This window comes from Lepidochelys olivacea (assembly GCF_965140295.1).
Source record: "Lepidochelys olivacea isolate rLepOli2 genome assembly, chromosome: 2".
Lineage (NCBI taxonomy): Eukaryota > Metazoa > Chordata > Testudines > Cheloniidae > Lepidochelys > Lepidochelys olivacea.
This window is the reverse complement of record NC_140412.1, coordinates 67,007,501-67,031,549: the sequence shown is the minus strand read 5'-3', so window position 1 is coordinate 67,031,549 and position 24,049 is coordinate 67,007,501. Positions and strand designations below refer to the sequence as shown.

At 38.3% G+C, this 24,049-nt stretch overlaps 1 protein-coding gene across 3 annotated transcripts in view; it reads right to left on the bottom strand.

Annotated features, from left to right (window-relative positions):
• Nucleotides 1-24,049, bottom strand: part of TOX (thymocyte selection associated high mobility group box) — a 276,457-nt gene that overhangs the window by 106,825 nt on the left and 145,583 nt on the right. For all 3 annotated transcript variants that reach the window (XM_084619135.1, XM_084619133.1, XM_084619134.1), the window contains exon 3: nt 13,574-13,816. In XM_084619135.1, coding sequence (XP_084475261.1) covers nt 13,574-13,816 — 243 coding nt within the window. The remainder of the gene's footprint in view (nt 1-13,573; nt 13,817-24,049) is intronic.

Here is a 24,049-nt window from a genome sequence, read left to right as displayed (position 1 = left end):
TGTAAATAATGAATGATTATAAATAATCAGAATGTTGACAATAGGGACATGAACGATTCTGTAAAAATAATATACTGCAGCTGAGCCTTCATGGAAAATTATTTTGCTCAAGGTAGGTGATGTGCTAATATGATCTGGGTAAAGATGATGTGCTAAAAGATTTGGGGAAAGCTGATTATTTTTGTACTGTTGTTGAAAGTGATCAGGTCATCTGCAAAGGAAAGAATTCTGAATTGATATATTATATTCCCTTTCACTTATGGATTTCCTAATTCTCCTAGCCACATCTACCAAACCTGTGTACAAAGACTCTATACAAAACAAGACAGCTCTAGAGCTTGAAGGGTCTGATCCAACTCCCATTAATTTAAATAGGCTCTGGATCAGGCCCTCTAACTCTGCCTGTCCTGTATATGGTCAGGTTTGTTGTTTGTTTTTAAATAGGAACTCAGTATTATTCGCTGGATTCATCCTGAAGGAATACATCCAGTATTTTTAAAAGGCTCCAGCAACTTGTGTTAACAGAACATTAAGATGGCATGCAGTCAGTGCACAGCAAAGTCAAGATTTCGGGTTGCATGGGCCACTTTAACTCTGTGCAACTTTGCTATACTATCTTTAATTGCATAACCATGTATTATTTCTCAATAAAACACCAGATCACATCATTCTTCTCCAGCCTTGTAACATCTTGTATTACCTTTTCATTTTTTATACTTACAATAATTTCAGCGATACAATGGTACAGTGTGGGTCTTGACCTAAACTTTTTATTTGATAAGTTCTATTTCTTTTAAAAATATGTATTTTTAAAACGTATTTCAAAAAAATTGTCAGAAACCATGTCTATACATATTGGGTTGCCTTTTCAAAAACACTCAGCATTGGCCTAAGTGTGCTTCCACTGAAGTAATGATAAAACTCTGATTAGTCTTCAACAGGACTGAAATTAGGTCAGAATGCTTTTGAAAATCCCACCCATTATTTTAACCAGCAACACAATCTTCCAAAGTGCACCTCAGTCCTTAAGGCTGTAAACTATGAAGCTAATGTAATTATGAAATTAAGTGGCCTATCCATGCTGGCAAATGTACTGTCTTATTATATCTGGTATATTTAATATATAGAATATTGCAGAAGAAAACCATGGGTGAGGGGTATTTATTGTGTTAAGAAAACCTAAAAGATAGTAACAGGTTTCAGAGTAGCAGCTGTGTTAGTCTGTATTCGCAAAAAGAAAAGGAGTACTTGTGGCACCTTAGAAACTAATAAATTTATTACGAAAGCTTATGCTCAAATAAATTTGTCAGTCTCTAAGGTGCCACAAGTACTCCTTTTCTTTTTGCTAAAAGATAATGTGTAAATCGTAAGATGTGCCTCTCACCACACAGATCACTTTGCTTGTATATTGTTTCCCTCCCCCGGGTCCTTCTGTCTTTGTTTTAGGTTACATGCTCTTTGGGGGTATAGAGAGTGTTTTCCTCTATGTTTGGGTGCTACAGCAATACAGATAAGAAATAATAATAATAAACAATGATCACAAGACGTATTGCTTACTGTGTTCTCTTCATATAAATAATGTTCATGGACTCTGTCTACCATACACAGAGTAATGTGCAAGATAATTTCATAGAGTTCAAAGCCAGAAGGGACCATGGTGATCATCTAGTCTGACCTCCTGTATGTCAAGACCCATTGAATTTCACCTGATACCCCTATATTGAGGCCAATGACTTTAGTTAGGCTATAGCACTTTAGTCCTCGGAAGACTAAACTATTGTGTGCCAGAGGCAGAGAAAGGAGAGACTGAGGTGCCACCAATGCCTGAGGCCCCTGCAACGGCAGGGATGATACATGTGTAGTTTACGTTGTAGAAAAACTACGTATTGCAGTGTACTATTTGCAAAATATTATGTGATCACAAATGACTGAACCATTTTTGCGCAAACTCTCTCAACGATGGACAGTTTCCTTGGTACTGCGGACACTGAAAGGGACCCTAATGGGCCAGAGGTAGGAAGCATGGTAGAGGGGGTCAGGAAGGGATTTCCACTCACAAGAGGAAGCATGCAGGAATGCATGGGCATGGAAGAAGGGCACAAGATGAGCTTTTGCTGAACAAGAGAGTATGAGGTATGTGGTGAGTGGGCAGACACTGAAACAAGACTGATAAATGCACTATTTTTATATCAAAAGATACTAATGAGGTCCTGACCACTTGATACAAAAACAATACCTTTAGCAGCTCCGTGACTCCTAACAGCTTACAGAGGCATTAGCTCAGTACTGACTCAATGTCAGTAAGAGTAGTGTTACTATCGGATCAAATGATCTGTTGTGTAGTGTCACGTTAAAGTGACACTGTATTTTACCTTAGAGCTGGCTGCTTTTTAAGGACTGGTGAAGCCATCCCTGAAGTATCTTTACAGGGCTCCTGAGAGTGCTGCTCTATCACTTTCAGCTTGTCCACAATGTGGTTGTATGACTGCTTACTGGTTTGAGCTATCATGATCATATTATACCCACTACAAGTTATTTACTAGGGACGTATGTTAAGTGCTGGATAGTCTTTAAGTTTGTTTCTTTTGAGACCCTTAATTACCCTGCTACCTGTGCTCTCCCTCCACCCAGAGGTGAAAGTAAGGCGGTACAGGCCGGTACGGCATACTGGTAAAAGGTGGCCGCCAGTACCGACCCCTACGGACTTACTTAAAAGCACTGCGGCCTTACTTATAAGGCTGCCAACAGAGGAGAGGGGAGAAAAAGGAGCAGCTGCCCTGGGGCCCGCAATTTAAAAGGGCCCAGGGCTCCGGCCGCTGCTGCTGCAGCAGCGGCCGGAGCCCCAGGCCCTTTAAATCACAACGGGAGCCCCGGACAGCATGGGCCAAACAGCGTGGAAGGGTTGGCTGGGAGACACTAACCCTCGAGCCCCGCCCCTTCCGCCCGAGGCCCCGCCACTTCTGGGGTGGGGGAGTGGGGGGGTGGAAGGCAGGGAAGGGAGCTGGCCCCCCTACCAGTAAGTTTTAAATTTTACTTTCACCCCTGACTCCACCCCACTATTTAATGATTGATCAGCATATGAAATTAGCTTGTGATCGCCCTTTTGGTGGATCCGATAGCTTAAAATCACTCTTCTTCTGAAATCTGTCTTATTCACACTCCTTTTCAACTTGGGCCTGTTCGTCTGTGTGGTCATATTTTGAGTGAATGGTATTATATTATGTTTTTATTAAAATGCCTTTGCTTTTATGCTGCTGCACAGTGTCTTGAGTGCCTTGGAACAATGAGGGGTTGATACTGTAAATAAAAAACATTTGTAATGTTAGTCAAGGGGCATAGGAAGTCTTAGTTAATTAATGACTGCGAAGCGCTTTGACACAGTCAGAGGAAAGTTGCTATAGAAGAGCAAAGCATTGTTAGTACTATTGTCTAGTGCATTTTCTAAATAGCCCAACTTTAAAAAAATTCACCAAGCGTTATTTTATAATGTGTACTTTTTTTGTCAGGCAACTTAAGCTGCGGCTAATAGCTAGATCAGCACTAAGCCTACAGTTCTGAACACTTTTTATGCTACCTCATAAAGAGAGAAGGGTAATAAACTTCATTAAAGCGGTATCCTACATTTAAGTGCTAGGAACTGCAGTTTAGTTATGAGCTAATCTCTAAAACTCTTTATTAGGGAATGAAGGTAATTTTTAAGCTTATTAGAAGTCCCATCTCTGAATAAAAATACATTGGATTCTTATCAAGGGCCTCATCCTTTAAGCTTTCCATGCACAAAAATCCAATTGACTTTATGTGGAGCAGTTGCAAGATCAGACCCCAAATTTCTAAAACTAGGCCAGGCAGCACAAGTGCTGTAGAGACTTAGAGTACGCAGCTTCACAACAGTGCTAACATTGCCAGCATCACTATAGGGCCAGATCAGGCCTAGGAAAGTCAGGTAGCCCATTGGCACCTTCGCACTTCCCTGTTACTCCAGGAAACACCAGAGAAGAATGCATCATCTTGTGGCTAATGACATATGTCACATCCACCTCTAGTCCACATGGAAGATAAAGCCTACTACTACTATCAGCTAAAGACATTACTCTAACTAAAATGCTTTGCAGTTAAATGTTAGGGGTTGTACCTCTGCTGTAACCGATGGTGGGATGAATACAAAACTGTATGGGGATTTAAACTTCTGTAGAGCTCAGAGATTTGGTCCAAACTTCCTTAGACAGGGAGCATGTGCAATATCCTAGCTAAGTCTGTTGTGTCTCCTCTAGTGACTCATCCACATAGAAGACAGCAGCCTGGTACTTGGAATTGTGGAGTTATTCATTTAATTCAAGTGGTAGAGGCCTGTGGTTTAGTTCTGGGCTCAGACCATAGGTTATATATGGTACGGATCCTTCAACCAGCACCATCCTGGGACAAAGAGAGGCCTATAGATGCTAGATCTCACCTCCTCCTGTCTTTTGCATTCCCTTTTCTGAAGAGGGTTCAGGGAATAGTATGTGTATACTGTTAACACTGCTACCAGCACCATCTGGCGGTCAGGACAGACCTATGGAGAAAATGTCCCTGCCCCCAGTACCTCATGCCTCTCTTCTTTAAAGATCAGCAAGACCGTAACACATCAGTGTTCTGACTTCTGCACTGGCTCACCATCCTGCCCTCATTTCAATCCTTTTTGTAAATCTATCCCTCCCTTGATTCCCACAATAAGGGAGTTAGGAACATTCACACTAATATCTCCATCTTCCATATATATATATATATATATATATATAAATAAAAAAAAGCCCCTCGCTGAATGGCCACTAGGTGCACAAGCCTAAAATGAGTCACTCTTTGGGGCTAGGACCGTCATTATTGTGTTTTACAAATAACCTAGCACAGTGGGGTTCTAGTCCATGACTGGGGATCCTAGGTGCGACTGCAATACAAATAAACTATAATGAGATGCTCATAATTGTATTGCTATAAGTCACTATTCATCATCTCACTTCGTTAGGTCATGTCTTATGTATAGACTGGAGCAGAGGCTCTCTGGTCTTCTGTGAAATACTTAGTAACTGCTGGGCACTATGAAATAGTAAGTAAATACAAAGAGATACTGACAAATACGTTAGATGAGATAGGTCCACCAGATAGGGCTGCCTTTGTTTAGAATTTAACACCACCCACAAATAAGCAATTGGGAATAATTCCCTAACATGGCCCCAAAGATTACAGGTTCCTGGGCAGCTGTCAAGGCACGTACTTGAGGTAAGGTGGCCTGCCTCATAAAGATTTCTGTTTAAATTAACATTTGGATTTAGAAGGAACATTATCAAAGGATAAAAATAACAAACACTTTATTTCCTGTTGTTTGGTGGTTAGAACCTCCAAAACACTTTGAAAGTGAAATCTCCTGCCTTACTGAGCATGTTTCCTCCTGAAGCACACCTACACACTTGGTTTTTTTTACTGTAGGGCTGCCCCCAGGCAGTGCTTCCTGGGTAGCATTTATTTTTGCTTTGGTAAAAAGAGGGCCAAACTATTTTGTTTGAAAAAGAAATCATGGCAGGCAAAGTTTCGTAAAAGCTTTTAAAAGAGATAAATGGAAAAATGAAAAATATCACAAATACATGACTTCAGGAGCAGATCCCTTAAAAGAAGGAAGGTGACAAGTCCAGGCTAGGCCATTTTTGCCAGGGTAAATCTATAGTTTTGCTAAATAGTTACTGCACTACAGATGCAAGAGGATAAGCTAGAGAAGGGGCATTCAAAGTGCAGCCATAGTGCATAGTACAGGACAAGTACTGTGCATGAAGTTCTCAGATATAGTGCTTGGCTTCCACAGTCCCCAGTATAGAAGTGCAGCCCCTGCAAACTATAGATTCCAGAATGCAGATGACTGTTAAGATCAATAAAGTGCACTGCATGTTGAGATTGCTATTCTCCATATGCTGTAGCTCTGTATCCCCTGGGCTGAGATGAGGTTAAGGTCAGTCTGATCCATTTAAGATTCAATATCTTTTCAGTTGTTCTCAGGTAGAATAAAGCAAAGCAAATGCATTCCACTTAAGTAAAGAAAAGTAGCGAAGCAGGACAGCAACAGAGGGAGCAGGCCTTTCTGCTTGATGCACAATTTTCCCCCTTTACTCTATAGTGTGGGCTCCTGCCTCCTTTTGCTCCTCATAAAAGCATCTTCACAATTTTTGAAATTGACATTTCATTTCAACTGCATCAATAGGCCTTAACATGACTACAGTGTTTTTGCCAAAGCCTGAGCAAGTCTTCAGAAACATTTCATTATCTTGCTGTTTTCGACATCTACACACTATGTTAAACGCAGCAGATTAAAGTCAGCATCTCTGCTGCTGGAAATCTCAGAAATTCTGACATTTCCATGAGTTATGTTTTCTCTATCTGCATACTCTCTTTTCTGTTTTGTTTGACACTTGCAGCTGTGACGCTGCTTGTGCATTAATCACTTATGAAGGAGCTGCATGTACAAAATGCCATACTTACCACCAGGCATTAGCTCCATAATATATTAACCATCCATCCATGCAACTGAATCGCTAGTCTATTGCCCACCTCTTGATATCTGCAGTGATAGCTAATTAGCGCTGGCCAGGATTTAATATCATGGTACGTTTTTTTCACCTCCTTGTGCAATGAATAAAACATGAATAAATTCAGCTGATGAGTGATTGCTATGAAAAGATGTTCACCAAAATATTTCCCCAAATCTCCGCAATTTTTTTAGGATAACTATGGAAGATTGTTCTCCAAAAATGAAATTTGTCACCGTACCAATTCTACTTGAAATATGACACCATTTTTGGATTAATTTGTGAAATATACTATTTTCAAGAGTCTCAACCACTGAACTTCAAGTATGAACAATCTGACATTCCTAATAGGTGAACAAATTGAAAATATATGCTGATTGGCTAGTAATCAAATGGCTGCATCAGGCACTGTAAAGATGGTGTTTGAAGTTATCCTGAAATGAGTGCATGCCTATGCTTGAACATCTAGCCTGGTTTCTTAATGTAGATGATTAATGGTTACAGACAATTATGGGTTGCAGCTTATTCATAGACTTTGAGGTCATAAGAACCACTGTGATCTCCTAGTCTGAACTCCTGCATAACAAGGGCTATACAATTTCATCCATTACTTTCTCGCATGATGTCTAATAGCTCATGGCAGAGCTGGAGAATAGCTTTTAGAAAGTTAGGCAATCTCTATTTCAAGATTTTAAGTAATGGAGAATCTAACACATCCCTTGGAAAGTTGTTCCAATGGTTAATCACTGCCACAGTTAAAAATGCATGCCTTGTTTCCATTTAATCTAGCTTCAGTTTCTAACCACAGGATCTGCTTATAAGTCTGTCTTTGACTGAAGAGCTCGCTATTATCAGATATCTTCCCCTCACCTAGGATATAACTGTTTATAGAACCCTGATCAAGTCACCTCTTAATCTTCTCTTCTTCATAGGTCGTATAAACTGTCTTTCTAATGTCAGAACATTGGATGAGGCAACATGAGAACGGAAAGCTAACCATTAGGTACCAGGTCCTACAGTGGCATACATCAGCATAGCTCCATTGTCAACAATGAAGCCACACCAATTACAACAGCTGAAGATCTGGGTGTACATTCCTTTGGCTATGCTGCCCAACAACACACACACAAACTGCCACATCCCTCAGCCTGTCAAGGCTAATTTCAGTGCAAAAACCAGACTTTTAAAATCTGTGTGAAAAAGATCACCCTCCAAAATGAAAGGGCTTGAGATGATAAAAATTCATTGCTTCAACATGAGGTGTTCTATTACCTTGCTTTTATGATTCGGCATTTTTGATGGCAATAATTCACAGTAATAACATTTGGGTAACAGCAGGTCTGTGTGGAATAAGAGTAAATTTTGATCTAAAGTAAAGACCAGCCTTGTAATGAGGTACAAATGTGAAGTATTCACTGGAGACTAAAAGTATCTTATACCACTGTCATATGAAATATAGGGCAGGGAAAAAAGGACTATGTGCTATTCAAGCATGATTCAAATTTCAAAACTTAGGTTAATATGGGGAAAAATCTTTTGTTTTGTTATGGTAAAGAAAGGTATCAGTTTTGTTCATCAGCAATATAAAATTTCTGTTTGACTCAGTACTTTGCTCTAACACTCAAAGGTGCCCAAAAAATCAACCATTTAGGTCAGCCACAAGATTAGTCATGAACACTGAATTTAAACTAATATGAATTAAGCTGGTGAAACAAAAGTCTCTTAAACATGTCCTAGCTAGAACAACAATCTCCTACATCATTTTTATTAGCACTTGCTCTATTAATAAGAAACAGTAGCTGCATTCTACATGATATGGAAAATGAAAATAAAACAGGTGTCCGATTTCCTACACTGCATTACAGTGGCATATTTTGTTTAAGATATTACTCTCTCATGGGCTGCATAACTAAAAAAATATAATTTATGAAAAAATACGTATTTGCTCAGGCTTTGATGAATTGGGGCATAATGTTAAATAATTATTCATTACCTTTATTCTTCTGTCAAAGTGGGCAAAATCATTTCTTTTTATTGCTTTTTTATATAAGGACCCAGGCCCCTGTGACATCCATTTTATTTTAAACGAATGCTTCTATTATTCCACATCTGAATAATTACAGCTGACATCATCTGCTCTTTGGTATCCTAAAAGAGCTTTAGCTCTAGTCCACTGTTACATATTGCATGCACAACATGAAATAAAATACCTCAAGATTTTGAAAATATTTATTTTAAAAACAGCAATGAAATTGTCTGTAATCACATTTTCTGCTCTCCTTTGAAAGCTACATTATTCAATATGCCAGTGGTCTTTTCCATAATAGCAACATATTAGAAATTCATGCTGCTCTAATACCTCTGAATTCATTGATGTACTGCACTCCCTATAGACCTAAAGAAACATTTCTGTTTCAGTGTCATATGTCCTGCACACTACCTACTGATGTGATGGTTGTCAAAACAGTTGTACAGTAGCCTTTGAATTCAAAGTGTGCCTTGACTGTCTACTAAAAATGACAATAAACCCAAGTATATACATTATTCTGGCTTTTGTTGCCAGTACAAATAGAGTATTCTGGAACTAAATCCCCCAGTTTTATTACCTTTTAACATCGCTTCCACTTTAAACTTCAAAACTTGAAATTTGAAGCATTCGGAGAAATTGAAATCCCCTTTATTTTTTCTTGTAAATGTTCTATACAGCATTATAAGCCACACTGTTAAAAAAAGACTGTTACATATAAGAACACTCTAACAATACTGGTGTTTTCTTAATGTAAAAACTGCACTGTGAAATTTAATTCTGATTGCCTAGAAAAACTCTTAAGCAATCATAGGACATTCAACAGACCCTGGATGGGTGTGTCTATAATTTTATGTTGAGCAAATGAACGCACAGAAATATTTCAATTTCTAGCACCTTAAAAGGCATTTTGCAGATACATGCATCCTCTCATGAGAAATCTGTGCAGACAGCTTTATTTGCAAATTTCTAATGGGTATTTCTGACAGTTTTAAGGAGCATTTCAGGAAGATTATACAGCACCTGGAAGTATAGACAGGCTGACATCCATCAGAAACTGAGACAGACCTAAGTTGTAAGGGATCTGCCTCAATTATAGCACATGGAAAAAGGCTCCTTATTCTCTTCCACCACAGACAAACCAACATGCTACAAGACAATTAATGCAACTTTATTATCTGATTATACCCAGATAGCTAAGCAATCTGAGATGCAGGCAGATCTCAGTTATGTCCATGTTAAATTTCTTGTACATAACACAGTTCTTGGCTTTGACTTGAGGACCTAGACCCAGCTTTGCAATGCCAGAAGAAATTCTGTACAAATATTGAGCTCCGTATGTCTAAAACTACTATATAAATGAAATGTCTTGAGAAATCTGCATTTGAAGATACTGTAAAAAAATGAATGTGTGCATGTTGCTTTGGTAGAAAACAGAGAGCCAGATAAGAATATAGACGCAAACATGAACTGACAGCACAATGTAGGAAAAGGGAAATTTTAGTGATGTTTTCGAATAGTAGAAAGTGACAGAGACTTCAATCAATCTCAAAACTTCAAAGCAGGCTAATTCCCAATTTGACTGTCAGATACTGTAAATGGCAGTGGGAAAGTCCCATCTCCCAGCATTGTAACGTTTTTTAGAAAGAGAATTCCCACAGTGTAAAAAAATCCATAAGAAATTGATCCTTAATGTGAATTCCCTGAGCTGGTACCAGGTTCTTATTTTGTGCGCTTAAGCACTTCTACAGATGAAAACTCTTACAGATACTGAGTCAAATCCTGCAGTCTTTACTCTAAGGGCTTTCAAATGGGAGTTTTTCCTGAGTGAGATTTTAATAAACCAGCAGTTTTAGTGTGAGTCTGTTAAAAAGCTGCTTTTGAGTGCATAGTGCACAATAACTTCTAATCATCCTGAGCCAAATTCCAAAGGCATTAGATTTTACTCAGTCCTTACTCAAGCAAATTCTCATTTTACAATGGCAAACACTTGCTAGCTGAGATGAAAGGGGAAATGCCTCGATCTGTACACCCAGTATTTTCCGGCTTTGTTTGTTTACTTCCGTCAGCTTAGCAATAACTCAGTCATTATCTAAAAAAGTGTAACCTGAGCTCTTGTCAGCCAATTGCAGACCACCCAGTAGTTCAAATACAGAATAAAAATGTAGGCATCATTGCTAAAATATTGATATAGCTTGAGAACAGGTTAGCAGAAAAGATGAGAGTAAACAGGCCAAATTCAATGCAGTTGTACCTTACGTCAGAGCTGAATTTGATCAAAACCCAGTAAATTCTAATACAGCTGACATCATCTGCTCTTTGGTGTCCTAAAAGAGCTTTAGCTCTAGTCCACTGTTACATATTGCATGCACAACATGAAATAAAATACCTCAAGATTTTGAAAATATTATAAACCCAGTAAATCTAATACAGAGGATAAATGGGTCAAGGTGAGGAACAACCCAAAGGTTCAATGCTAAGAACAATTCTACTGAAAATATTTATTAGTGACCTGGGAAATGGAACTAGTTGCCTGGTGTCCAAATTTGCAAGAGAGAGTGATATATTAGTGAATATATGGTAACAAGAATTTGGACAGGTTTGAGAAATAGATAAAGGAGTTTCAGTGTCAGGAAATATGCTAGCACACTTTGGCATATATTATTGGTATGGATCAGGGTTAGACAAAACAGTAAAAATGAAGCTTAAAGGGTGGTGATGAGTAATATCAAAAAGGTAGAATGGTGTGCAGAAAAAAGAAACCTTTACGTTTTTGGATTATATAAATAAGGGGGTATGTTTCAAATGCAAATAAATAATGCTGGCTCTTCACAAAATCATCTGTCTTCCTTGGTGTTGTGGAACACCAAAAGCACAGTGGAATCACTGTCTTCATTGCATAGTTAACTCAAGTTATCTACACTTGAGTTAACTGCTCTCAAGTTAGTGTCCCACGAGTAAGAATGCAAAATAACACTCAACCTGAATACAGTGATTGTGTTAGCTCTCAAACTGCGCTAACTGGAGTTATAGTATATACCACGACAGGCCAGCCAACTCCAGTTCAAAGCTCTACCACACTTGAGTTAAAGGGTACTGGGTGTGGACAGGACCTGAACTAGGGGCAACACTCAGGTTATAACTAACAATTCAGACAAACCCTGTGTTTGAGAGAACAAGGGAGAGGCTGCAAAATGGAGAAGCTCAGCATGGGATTGGAGAAGAAAGGAGGACAGACTTCGGTCAGAAATACAGTTATAAAGGCTTTCATCCCAGAGAAAGCTGTTCAAATGTAAATCAATCAATCTGCAGTGTGACTTTGTGGCAACAGATACAATACTTTATTTTAAAGGCAAAGATGAGTCTACAGTACCCTTGGAACACACAAAAATATATTTGGAGGTACTGTATTCAAAATGAATAGGAACATGCACTTGCCATAAGCCTGAGGAATCTTTCCTTTCTTGACTACACAAATTCTGAGTCCATGTCTTTGATAAAAATAATACTTTTAATTTTACATAAATATCTTTTTCCTACTCACTGTGGACAGGTAACTTTTGGTATCTGCATTTGAAACTAAAATTACTTCATCAACGTACTTCCACAACAATGAATATCTCTCTTTAAGGATATAAGCAGTAATATACCTACATTCTGTGCAAAGAAAATTGTGGCCCTATAACAAATTGATCATGGTGGAAGGTTATTATGGGTCATAAGAGGAAGGAGACATCCATAGCCCAAGAAATGATGCCTTGATTATCATGTTTAATTTACCTATCATGGTTCAGGATTCATTTAGTAAATATAGCGCCTTTTCCCTTCCAACCAGTGCATATTTCCTTTAATTTACTTCTGTTTTGTCCTGATCTACATAAATTCCCCAAAGCAGAATTGTTTAGTTATATTATTCAGCTTTTTTGTATTTGCCCTTGATCCAGTAATTCACTGTGACAATCTACAGACTCTCAAGGCCTTTTCCTCATAGTTCTTTGCAAAAGACTAATGTGGAACATCAGTGCTTAAAAGAATGCTTAGTTTCCAACCATAGCCCAGGCATAAAAGAGATCAATTCAATGAAACATTGCTTTTACTCTTTATTAAAGTGCCAAGTGCTAGTTCTACTTTCTTTAGGTATTTCTGATTCTTAGATCTTTTCATACCATTCAACTCTTTCTTTTTCAAGGAGGCTGAATAATGTATTTCATACGTTTTGTAGAAGTCCAAACAAATTTTTGAAAATATCCCAGAAATGTATCTGTATTCCTCTATGAAAAACTTTTCCTCCCATACAATATACCCTTGAGGGTCATATTCTGCTCTAAAATATGAGGACATAAATTGGTGTATAGCTGGCATACAAAAAGTTTGCAACTTATTCTTAATGCCTTGTGAAAAACAGGATATTTATGTGACTTTGCACTTCTTATAACCAATTTAACCAATATAGAAATGACTGAAAATATAATTATTCTTAGGACCAGCTCCATAATCACTATTTGATAGACTTAACTCTCCCAATCACTTCAATGGGAGCTGTGTATGGACAAGGACTGTGAATTGTGAAAAGGCTGCAAGATTTGGCCTAGAGTGAAAAAAAGACATTTGCTGTTTTCCTAAAGTACAGTAAACAAGAAAGGAAACAGTACATTTCTGTAGATCTCTCTGTACAGACAAATCAGAATAGAAAGAACCTGGTAAAGAAACACAGAACTTAAATCCTGCTTCATCTGAAGTCAATGACACTGGCCTGATTCTGTTCACAATAACACCACCATAAAGCAGCAGTAATTCTATTGGAGTTAAGGGGCAGGATTTCATCCTCTGTAACCAGAGTAAAACTAGGGACAGAGCAGAACCAGTTGTGATGATTTCAGGGAGACCTGGATATAGCCTACTGACAGTATTTTAAACAGATATAGATATCCACATTTTTAAAAAAAAAACAACCTAAATTAAACTAGCCCTAAAATCAAAGACTAAAAATTCTTACCACAGAAAGTGAATTTGAAAGCAGTGTCCCATCTTGGCCAAGCATGTTGGACACTGTAATTTCAGGTAGGTCCATGTTTTGTGGGTGGAATGGAAGCAGGCCGTTATGGTTCATTGGGTGACACAGAGAGTGGTACCCAGACTCTACCTCATTCAGGTGCACCAGTGAGTGGTCAGGTAATGATGGAGGAGTTATGGGAGGTATGTTAAAATCTTCACTTTCAAGACTTGGACCAGGAAAAGACTGTAAAAAGAAAATACAGATATTGTTTCAAATCAAACAAAAATTAAAATAAAACAATAGTTACACACAAACAAACTAAAACCCAATCATCATACATTATTATGTAGTAATTTCAACTTAGCAAAGAGAGCATTTTAAACACTCATACATTATAATGGTAGAGTTTAAAAATTATGTATGGAATAAAAATTGCCTCAAAGGCATAACAATCGCTGGTACTTGCACAGCTCCCATTAGACAGATTTTTTGAAGAAGAAGAAGAAGGTGAATGCAAACAGATTTCAAGGGTCCTATTAAAATTTTCCAAGAGTCTTCATCTAGGTGCATAGCTTTTTCATGGGAATTGTGGTAAAGGAAAGCCATTTATAAAATTAACATTGGATCAAAATGTTTCTTAAAACTCAGATCAAGAGTTACATACTGAAAAAGAAATTCTGTTCTTTTGCTACTCATTTTAGTTTTATATAACAACCATACATTCATTCTACTACAAATGAAACAAATTCATACAGAAATGGCATGCACATTGTACGAATATTCAAATATATTTTATAAAAATATAAAGTAATTATATCTGAAGAATAAAATATAGATTTTTTTCTTAGTCTATAAACTCACACATACATCTATATATGCTATATCTAAACAATGTGTTCCATGATGTTCTTGTTCAGTCTTTTACTGACTGTTGTTGCTGTTTAAAGTCATGTGGTTTAATCTGATGCAAGGTAAAGCTACAAGTAACGCTAGAGGAATATACCAAGGTAGATAATTGATTTTATTTGTTTGTGATCTTCCTGAAGCAAGTAGGCTCATTTGAGAATAAGGAAGGGCAGTGTGGACATGCTGATATATTTTGAAGGGGAAAGTGAGTATTATGGTTGGATATGACTAAAGTCGGACTGCATAAGAAAGGAGAGGTGTGAGGTGAAAGCAGTTAATATCTTGGGCGAAAGTAATCATGAAATGATAGAGTTCATGATTCTAAGGAATGGTAGAAAGGAAAACAGCACAATAAAGATAATGAAGAAGGCAGACTTTAGCAAACTCAGGGAGTTGGTAGGTAAGATCCCATAGAAAGCAGCTCTAAGGGGAAAAACAGTTCAAGAGAGTTAGGAGTTTTTCTAAGAGACATTATTAAGGGCACAAGAGAAAACTATCCCACTGTGTAGCAAAGAAAGGAAGTGTCATAAATATAAAGGGAAGGGTAACCACCTTTCTGTATACAGCGCTATAAAATCCCTCCTGGCCAGAGGCAACATCCTTTCACCTATAAAGGGTTAAGAAGCTCAGCTAACCTGACTGGCACCTGACCCAAAGGACCAATAAGGGAACAGGATACTTTGAAATCTTGGGGGAGGGGAAAGGCTTTTGTTTGTGATCTTTGTTTACGTGTTTGTTCTCTCTTGGGACTGAGAGAGGCCAGACAGAAATCCATCTTCTCCAACCCATCCTAATCCAAGTCTCCAATATTGAAACCAGTATAGGTAAGCCAAGCAAGGTGGATTAGTTTATCTTTTGTTTTATGTTAATTTTCCCTGTGTTAAGAGGGAGGTTTATTCCTGTTTTCTGTAACTTTAAGGTTTTGCCCAGAGGGGGATCCTCTGTGTTTTGAATCTGAATACCCTGTAAAGTATTTTCCATCCTGATTTTACAGAGGTGATTCTTTTACCTTTTCTTTAATTAAAATTCTTCTTTTAAGAACCTGATTGCTTTTTCATTCTTCTTAAGATCCAAGGGTTTGGGTCTGTGTTCACCTGTACAAATTGGTGAGGATTTTTATCAAGCCTTCTCCAGGAAAGGGGGTGCAGGGCTTGGGGGGATATTTTGGGGGAAGACGTCTCCAAGTGGTCTCTTTTCCTGTTCTTTGTTTAAAACACTCGGTGGTGGCAGCATACTGTTCAAGGACAAGGCAGATTGTACCTTGGGGAAGTTTTTAACCTAAGCTGGTAAGAATAAGCTCAGGGGGTCTTTCATGCGGGTCCCCACATCTGTACCCTAGAGTTCAGAGTGGGGAAGGAACCCTGACAGGAAGTATGGCAAGAGACCACCCTGGCTTAAGCAGGAGATCTTCAGTGATCTGGAACTCAAAGAAGAGTCCTACAAAAAGTGGAAACTATGTCAAATTACAAAGGATGAATATAAACAAATAACACAAGTTTGTTGGGACAAAATTAAAAAGGCCAAAAATGAGATTAGAGATATAAAGGTAACAAGAAAACATTCTACAAATACATTAGAAGCAAGAGGAAGACCAAGGACAGGGTAGGGCCATTACTCAGTGTGTGTGTGTGTGGGGGGGGGGACACACAATAACAGAAAATGTGGAAATGACAGAAATGCTAAATGACGTTTTTGTTTCATTTTTCACTAAAAAGTTTATTAGCAATTGGACATCTAACAATGAATGCTCAAGGAACTGATCGAGGAGATATCTGATCCCTTAGTGATAATCTTTGAAAAGTCATGAAAGGTGGGTGAGATTCCAGACGAGTGGAAAAGGGCAAATATAGTGAAGTGACAGTCTATAAAAAGGGGAATAAGGACAACCCAGAGAATTACAGACCAGTCATCTTCACTTCAATACCCAGAAAGATAATGGATCAAATAATTAAACAATAAGTTGGCAAACACCTAGAAGATAATAAGGTGATAAATAACAGTCAACATGGATTTGTCAAGAACAAATCATGTCAAGCGAACATGATAGCTTTCTCTGACAGGGTAACAACCTTGTGGATTGGGGGAAGTGGTAGATGTAGTATACCCTGACTTTAGTAAGGCTTTTGATACTGTCTTGCATGGCCTCAAACAAACCAGGGAAATACAAACTAGATGAAACTACCTTAAGATGGGTGCAAGACTGCTTGGAAGCCTGTTCCCAGAGAGTAGTTATTAGTGGTTCACAGTCAAGCTGGAAGGGTATATCGAGTGGAGTCCCGTATGGATCAGTTCTTCATCCAATTCTGTTCATTATCTTCATCAATGATTTAGATAATGGCATAGAGAGTACACTTATAAAGTTTGTGGACAATACCAATATGGGAATTAATGAAAGTATTGAAATGAGTTGCAAGTGCTTTGGAGGATAGGATTAAAATTCAAAACGATCTGGACAAACTGGAGAAATAGTCTGAAGAAAATAGGATGAAATTCAATAAGGACAAATGCAAAGTACTCCACTTAGGAAGGAACAATCAGTTGCACACATAAAAAAATGGCAAATGATTGCCTAGGAAGGAGTACTGCAGAAAGGGATCTAGGGATCATAGTGAATCAAAAGCGAAATATAACATTGTTGCAAAAAAAAAGCAAACATCATTCTGGGATGTATTACCAGCAGTGTCGTAAGCAAGACATGAGAAGTAATTCTTTTGCTCTACTCCATGCTGATTAGGCCTCAACTGGAGTATTGTGTCCAGTTCTGGGTGCCACATTTCTGGAAAGATGTGGACAATTTGGAGAAAGTCCAGAGAAGAGCAACAAAAATGATTAAAGGTCTAGAAAATATGACCTATGAGGGAAGATTGAAAACATTGGGTTTGTTTAGTCTGGAGAAGAGAAGAGTGAGAGGGGACATGATAACAGTTTTCAAGTACATAAAAGGTTGTTAGAGGGAGGAGGGGAAAAATTATTCTCTTTAACCTCTGAGGATAGGACAAGAAGCAATGGGCTTAAATTGCAGCAAGAGCAGTTTAGGCTGAACACTAGGAAAAACTTCCCATCAGGGTAACTAAGCACTTGAATAAATTGCCTAGGGAGCTTGTGGAATCGCCATCATTTTTAAGAGCAGGTTAGACAAACACCTGTCAGAGATGGTCTAGATAATACTTAGTCCTGCCTTGAGTGCAAGGGACAGGACTAGAAGACCTCTCAATGTCCCTTCCAGTCCTATGATTCTGTGCATACAGTCATGTCAGCTCCCAATGTGCTGATTTATTCACTTGTGAGGGAGTGAGAAGGAATGACCTGAGCACAATATTAAACATGTGATTTGAATTGAGAGTTACTTGATGTCCAAATGTAGTTGTTCAGCCACAACTTGGTGTGCAGGTTGGTACAGATGTGCACTGCTCAAGAATGCATTCCAGAACTCCTGGGAGAGTGGCTTCTGTTCCCCTATCCCTTTTCCAAGGATGCAGTGTCTGCACCTCTCCCACCCACAGACATGGGGCCATTCCAGAGCCTGTGGGAACCAGCCCCACACCTTCCTGTCCTCTTTGTGAAAGTTAGGGCATCTGTGCTAACTTTGTGAACTCCGTGTGCTCAAGGACTCCAACTATGTTTAGCTCCTGCAAAAAGCCATTAGGAGATAACAGACTGCTCCTTTTGTCCTCTTCCCCTGCTCTCCTTCTGCACCGATGCAGGAGTGGGCACAATTGAGCGAGTGTAGCAGCTATTAGGAGCATATTTATTCCTTAGTTTAGTATAATATCGCAGATGGAGACAAGCATGATGTGTAAAGCCATTGAATAGAAGGCCAAGAGAAGAAGCAATATTCAAAAAGGTAGACATCATGGAATTTTGTTATTTATAGGTTCATAAATTCCAAGGCCAGAAGGGCTCACCCTGATCATCTAGTCTGATCACACAGAACTTCCCCAAAATAATTCCTGGGGCGTATCTTTTAGAAAAACGTCAAAACTTGATTTTAAAATTGCCGTATTAGTGGGTCACCAAATCGAATTAATAGGCAGAAAGTTTAAAACAAACAAAAGGAAGTATTTCTTCACACAATGCACAGTCAACCTGTGGAACTCTTTGCCACAGGATGTTGTGATGGCCAAAACTATAACAGGGTACATAAAAGAACTGGATAAGTTCACAGAGGATAGGTCCATCAATGGATATTAGCCAGGATGGGTGGCTATGTAAAACCATGCTCTGAAGTGTCCCTAGCCTCTGCCAGAAGCTGTGAATGGATGGATGACAGAGGATGATGATCATTTGATGATTACCTGTTCTGTTCATTCCCTCTGAAGTACCTGGTATTTGCCACTGTAAGAAGACAGGATTCTTGGCTAGATAGACCATTTGTCTGACCCAGTATGGCCGTTCTTATGTTCTTATCACAATAACCCACCTGAGGTTATTCTGAACTGTTGCAGCATGGAAATAAAACCTTTAAACTGGATTTGCCACCAAAGATTTTACATGTTGCTATTGAGCTGTTCAGGTATTGCTGAAAACCTGAGCAAAGTAAGCTTCTACAGAACAGTGCATCTTGCCATGACCAAAGGGGTGTTTTTTCACCAAAGTCCAAGGAGCTATGACCATTTTCACCAACTAAGGATCTGTCTCTGCATGAGGATATTTTGGTGTAGGGTGAAGCATCAGGGTTAAACTCATATATGCAAAAGTAGAAATCCCAAGGAATTGAAAACAGGTAAGGGAAAGTGGAGGAGTTGGCAGCAATACTATCATGTATAATATGAGGAACTTGTATTATCCCTGTCAGGTGGAGTAACCTCACTCTATGGAATTCTCAACCTAGAAAATTAGCCCAACCTGCTCACTTGCCCATTTAGATCACATAGCTTGTGGTGTGGTTCTCCACAGGGATTTTGTTCCCTAGTAGACAGATGAATATTGGCATATTGAGTTTCTAAGTCTTATTTCTCCCTGTATTTCCATACTATGATGTTGAGACTCCACCAAGGCAGGAAATGTGGGCATCAAAAATAGAACCTTAATGAATGGAGTGGAAACATGCCATTAACAAAGAAAACAAATTAGGTTTATTCAAATAATATAGAAATGCATATGCTGAATAATAAATAATAAGGTTATTGTGCATTACTGTATACTAGCCACTAGTAAATTATTATCCTACAGAACAGCTGAAATAAATTGTCCCTGCCACAAAGAGCTTACAGTCTAATTTCACATAAACACACAAAAAAAAATACAAGAACAGAGAGTGAGTGGGGAAGGAAGGAAAGCGGTAACATCAATAAGGTTTTATAGCTACTCTGGACAAGTTTTCATCACACTGCACAAATAGCCCATCATTGAGATTTGGCTAACATGCATATATCATGAGTCTTTTTGACAGTTAGGTTGCTTGGGCCTGTTGGGAAGGATTCATGGGCTGTGTTTGGGAGGAGGCTGGGTCGGAACTGCATTTTCTTTCCCACAGCCCCAGCAGCAATTCAGCTCCTCAGGAAATCTTTTCCCCTCACCTCTTTGCTGGGTGTAGGGAGGAGTTACTGCTGGGGTTTCTCTTCCTCCTCCCACTGTCTCCCCAAGGGAGAAGAGTGGCTCTTGGAGAGGTGGTAGCAGGGGAGAGGGAGTACTGAATGGGAGCTCTCCCCTCCCAGTTTTTTCAAGAGGAGGAGAAACAGCCAAAGGTGCATCTCTCCTTCTACCTTGGTGGTGAGAGAGGAGGACGAGTATGAAGGTGTGGCTCTCCTCTCCTTCTTTCACTGCTTGATCAGGAGGAGGAGAAGGAGTGCCTCTTCACTCAGGGTTCCTGCTGAAGTCAGCTCTCAGCAGCAGCCAGTACAGGCAAATAATCATAAGCCAAATACTGGCCAAATTTCCATTAATATTCAGGCTATTCAGCAAATTTGCTATTTGATTTGTCCATATGTTTAACAACAGAGCTTTCACTTTAGACAGATATTGATTTGCTGTGTTTCAAATGTATGCCTAACTAGTAGTATCAACAACTAGACAACAACTGCAATACAATTTAACTAAGGGCTTGTCTACGCTTACAGTGCTGCAGTTGGGCCATTGTAGCGCGTAGTGAAGAAGCTATCTATGCTTACGGAAGGGCTTCTCCTGTTGGCATAGATACTCCACCTCCCCAAGAGGCAGGAGGAGAAGCCCTCCCATCAACATAGCGCTGTCTTCACTGGGAGTTAAGTCCGTGTAACTGTGTCAGTCAGGGGTATGGAAAATCCGCACCCATGAGCGACGTAGTTATACCGACATAAGTTTGTAGTGTAGACCAGAGCTAAGACTAAATGGTTATTAATATATAATTATGACATTGTAACTTCATTTACTATAATATAAATGACACACTAGTCTCATAAAAATCCCACAATCCTAGTTGTAGTGCACACAGTCATATATACATGTAGATTAAGAATTACAAATATGAGGTTACCATTTATATCCTCTTCATTACATTAAAAGCAATAATAATAAAAATGTATCATGCTATGGTTATTAGTTGCAAACCAGTTATGGTGTATTTGATAACACATAATCTAACACATTTTTGTCAAATTATACTGTATAAACTTCTTAAGATAGCAGTAGTATAGTAGTAAAGAAAATAATAAAATGTCAGAATACTATATAATTTATGTGGAAATTAATTACTAAGCCATATTAAATATATTGCAATAATACTATGGCTGTATATGAAAAGTTTTGTCAGTTGTATAGTATTAATATCTGCTAAGAGATGACTTCAACTGTTTTTTGCATTTTTTTTTAGAAAAATAGGTTTGCCTAATTCATAAAAGTGAGGAAGAACCTAGTTCTATAAAATACTATGAGATAGTTGTTTAGCAATTTAGTTATGACGATTATTTTGCTAAACTAATATTTCATACCCAATGTGGGCATTGCCCTGTTGGGGGGAGGGAAGTGTTTGCAGGAGGAAGGGGAGGTATTAATCCATGCAGGTAGTCCAAGAATAACTTGTCACCACTACAGTTTGTCTCATCTGTGAGCATTTTGTGGACACTTGTTGCCTGCAGTTCGCAGGTATAGCTCATATCTACTCTCACCTTGTTTTATAAGTAGGCTTGGAAAGAATAGCTTATCAGTAAATGACAATTTCACCATACACACACAAACCAATGAAAAATATTTTAATTTATAATAAAAATGTACAGATATGCAAAGTAAGAAAAATGCTGCTTGAGAACTTAGTTTGATTTAAGGATATTTACTTTGAACATATTGACATATGACGTTGACAATTTATGTTTTAACAGTAATAAAACTTGAACTTTTTGAATTTCAACATCATCTGTTGCAATTACTGACTGATCCCTCATAGTTTCCCTCAACTGTGAAAATGTAAATAGATAAAAAAATTTAAAATGCTTTTAAAATATACACTGATATTATTGGTCAAAATTATGAAAAATAATAATTGACGTATACCAAGCCTATTTATAAGGGATTATTAGTATTACATTTTGCATGCAACTTAATTGTAAACCTCTTGGTCATTTTCTTTCCAGGGTCACTGTAGTATTGGCACAATTCTACTATATCCAGGTAACCAGGTGATAAGTCTCCTTCACTCTGCTAGGCAAAGCAGCACCAACAAATTGCCTTCCTCTTAACTTTCCAACAAGAAACAGCAGCAGTGTGTCTTTTCATCTCCTCACCACAAAACTGCAAGGGGACTTCAGCACTGGGTCTGCTTTTCTCCCTATGGCCATGGGATGGTGAAGTTGTTTATCAGCTGTTGAGCACTGGGGAGAGTTCCTAAATCTTTATTACATCCAGGGAGAGACTTCTTTATGAACACCATTAAACGCCATTGGAATGCATTGAACAGATCAAGGCTTTGCTTCTATTTCATCATAAAGGGGATTTTCATCACATCTGAATTTATTATAAACAGGTTTGGGAGTATTTAAAGTTGATTTGGTCAATAATGGGAACCTTAGAACAGAAACACCTTGAATTTTAGGTGGGTGGTGTTGAACCTACACATACTGTTTTGGTCCCAGAATAGATCTCAAATCAGATGGAGTCTGCACTCTATGGTTCTAGTTTCATGTTTGTGAAATCTCACAAGAAGTTATTTTTGTGACATTTTAGCTGATCTCATGATACTGATACCATCTTGGCCTGCAATTTCATGAGAATAGCTTGCAAGATTTTGGCACAATTGAACCCAAACCTTAACCCTGATTCAGCTGCCAACCTAAACCCAAGCTTTTGCTTAAATCAGCATTCAGATCTGAACACCAAGCCAACCTGGCTTCTTTCTCATTTAAATTTCTCTTTTGTGCCAATTAGCCTTGTCAAACCCTGCACCAATTTTATGGATTTTAATTGTGCTAAATTCTGGAAAGGAGGCAAAAATTATGTTTTTGCAGGTCAAATGCACAAACACCAAACTATTTTTTGTGTGGATTATTAGTCAAATTCAAGTGCAGTGATTCTTGTCATCGATAGGAATCCTTTCAGTATGTGGCAAAACCAGGCCAATACATTTTATTTCCATTCTCTCACACACACTTGTGTCCTCTGTAACAGGAGTGATATGTGAAATGGCTGTACGACCTGACTATAATAATTAAGGGAGAGGGTATAAGAACAAAAAAACACCTACATTACCAATGGTGATGATGACTGCAAATCAGAAAGCAAACCATATTTATGATTGTATTGAATGTTCTGCATCAATGGTTAAAAAGCAAATGGAGAAAGACAAATGAAAGCAAAAGACATTTTAAACAGAGTGACCACAGGAGGCAGCAAACATCCAAACATCCAACACAAGCCCTCTGTGGAAAGAGAAGAACCATTACTATATAAGAATGCAGAAGATATCGTTGACCAGGTAAGTTTAACGGATGTGCTGGATGGCTGCATCACTCATGCATGCACTCAACAAAATATGGTATTATCTATAAATCCTTAAAAATATGGTCTTCTCACATGCATACACAATTTAAATAAAAATGAATGATATTTCTAATAATATGGAGTGTGCCTTAATTTCTCATTTACAGTAAGGCTTCTCCATCTGAACTGTGGAAAAATGCCAGGTTTTAAAAGATAGATGCTTCAGGATGTCTCCTCTTTTATTACTGAACACATTGTTACATAACTCAAATAGTTATGAATTGAAAGTAATGTAAAACAGCATGCTCAGTAGAGGAGGAAAAACAATAATTTACTTTATACACATCTGAAAGTTAGGATGATGCCTTTGACAGTGATATTTCCATGAATATAAACAGGATCAACTTATCTCTAATTTCTTAATGGAGGACCTTCAGAAGTAAGTGTGTTTCAGCTTTTTTTGTCTCTGCATGAACAAAAGTTGATAGCTTGAGACTATAATGCATTACTGTGGAAACCTTCGGTCTCTTACATAAATCATCTTAACACTCAGCAAGAATTGTCCAACAGTGCCATTGATATGTTCAAGTCAATGATCCTGCAAACATTTTTTTTATGTTTCTTCATATGTTAGACATAAGCAGTAAATCATATTCATTTAAAACACACAATATACTAATT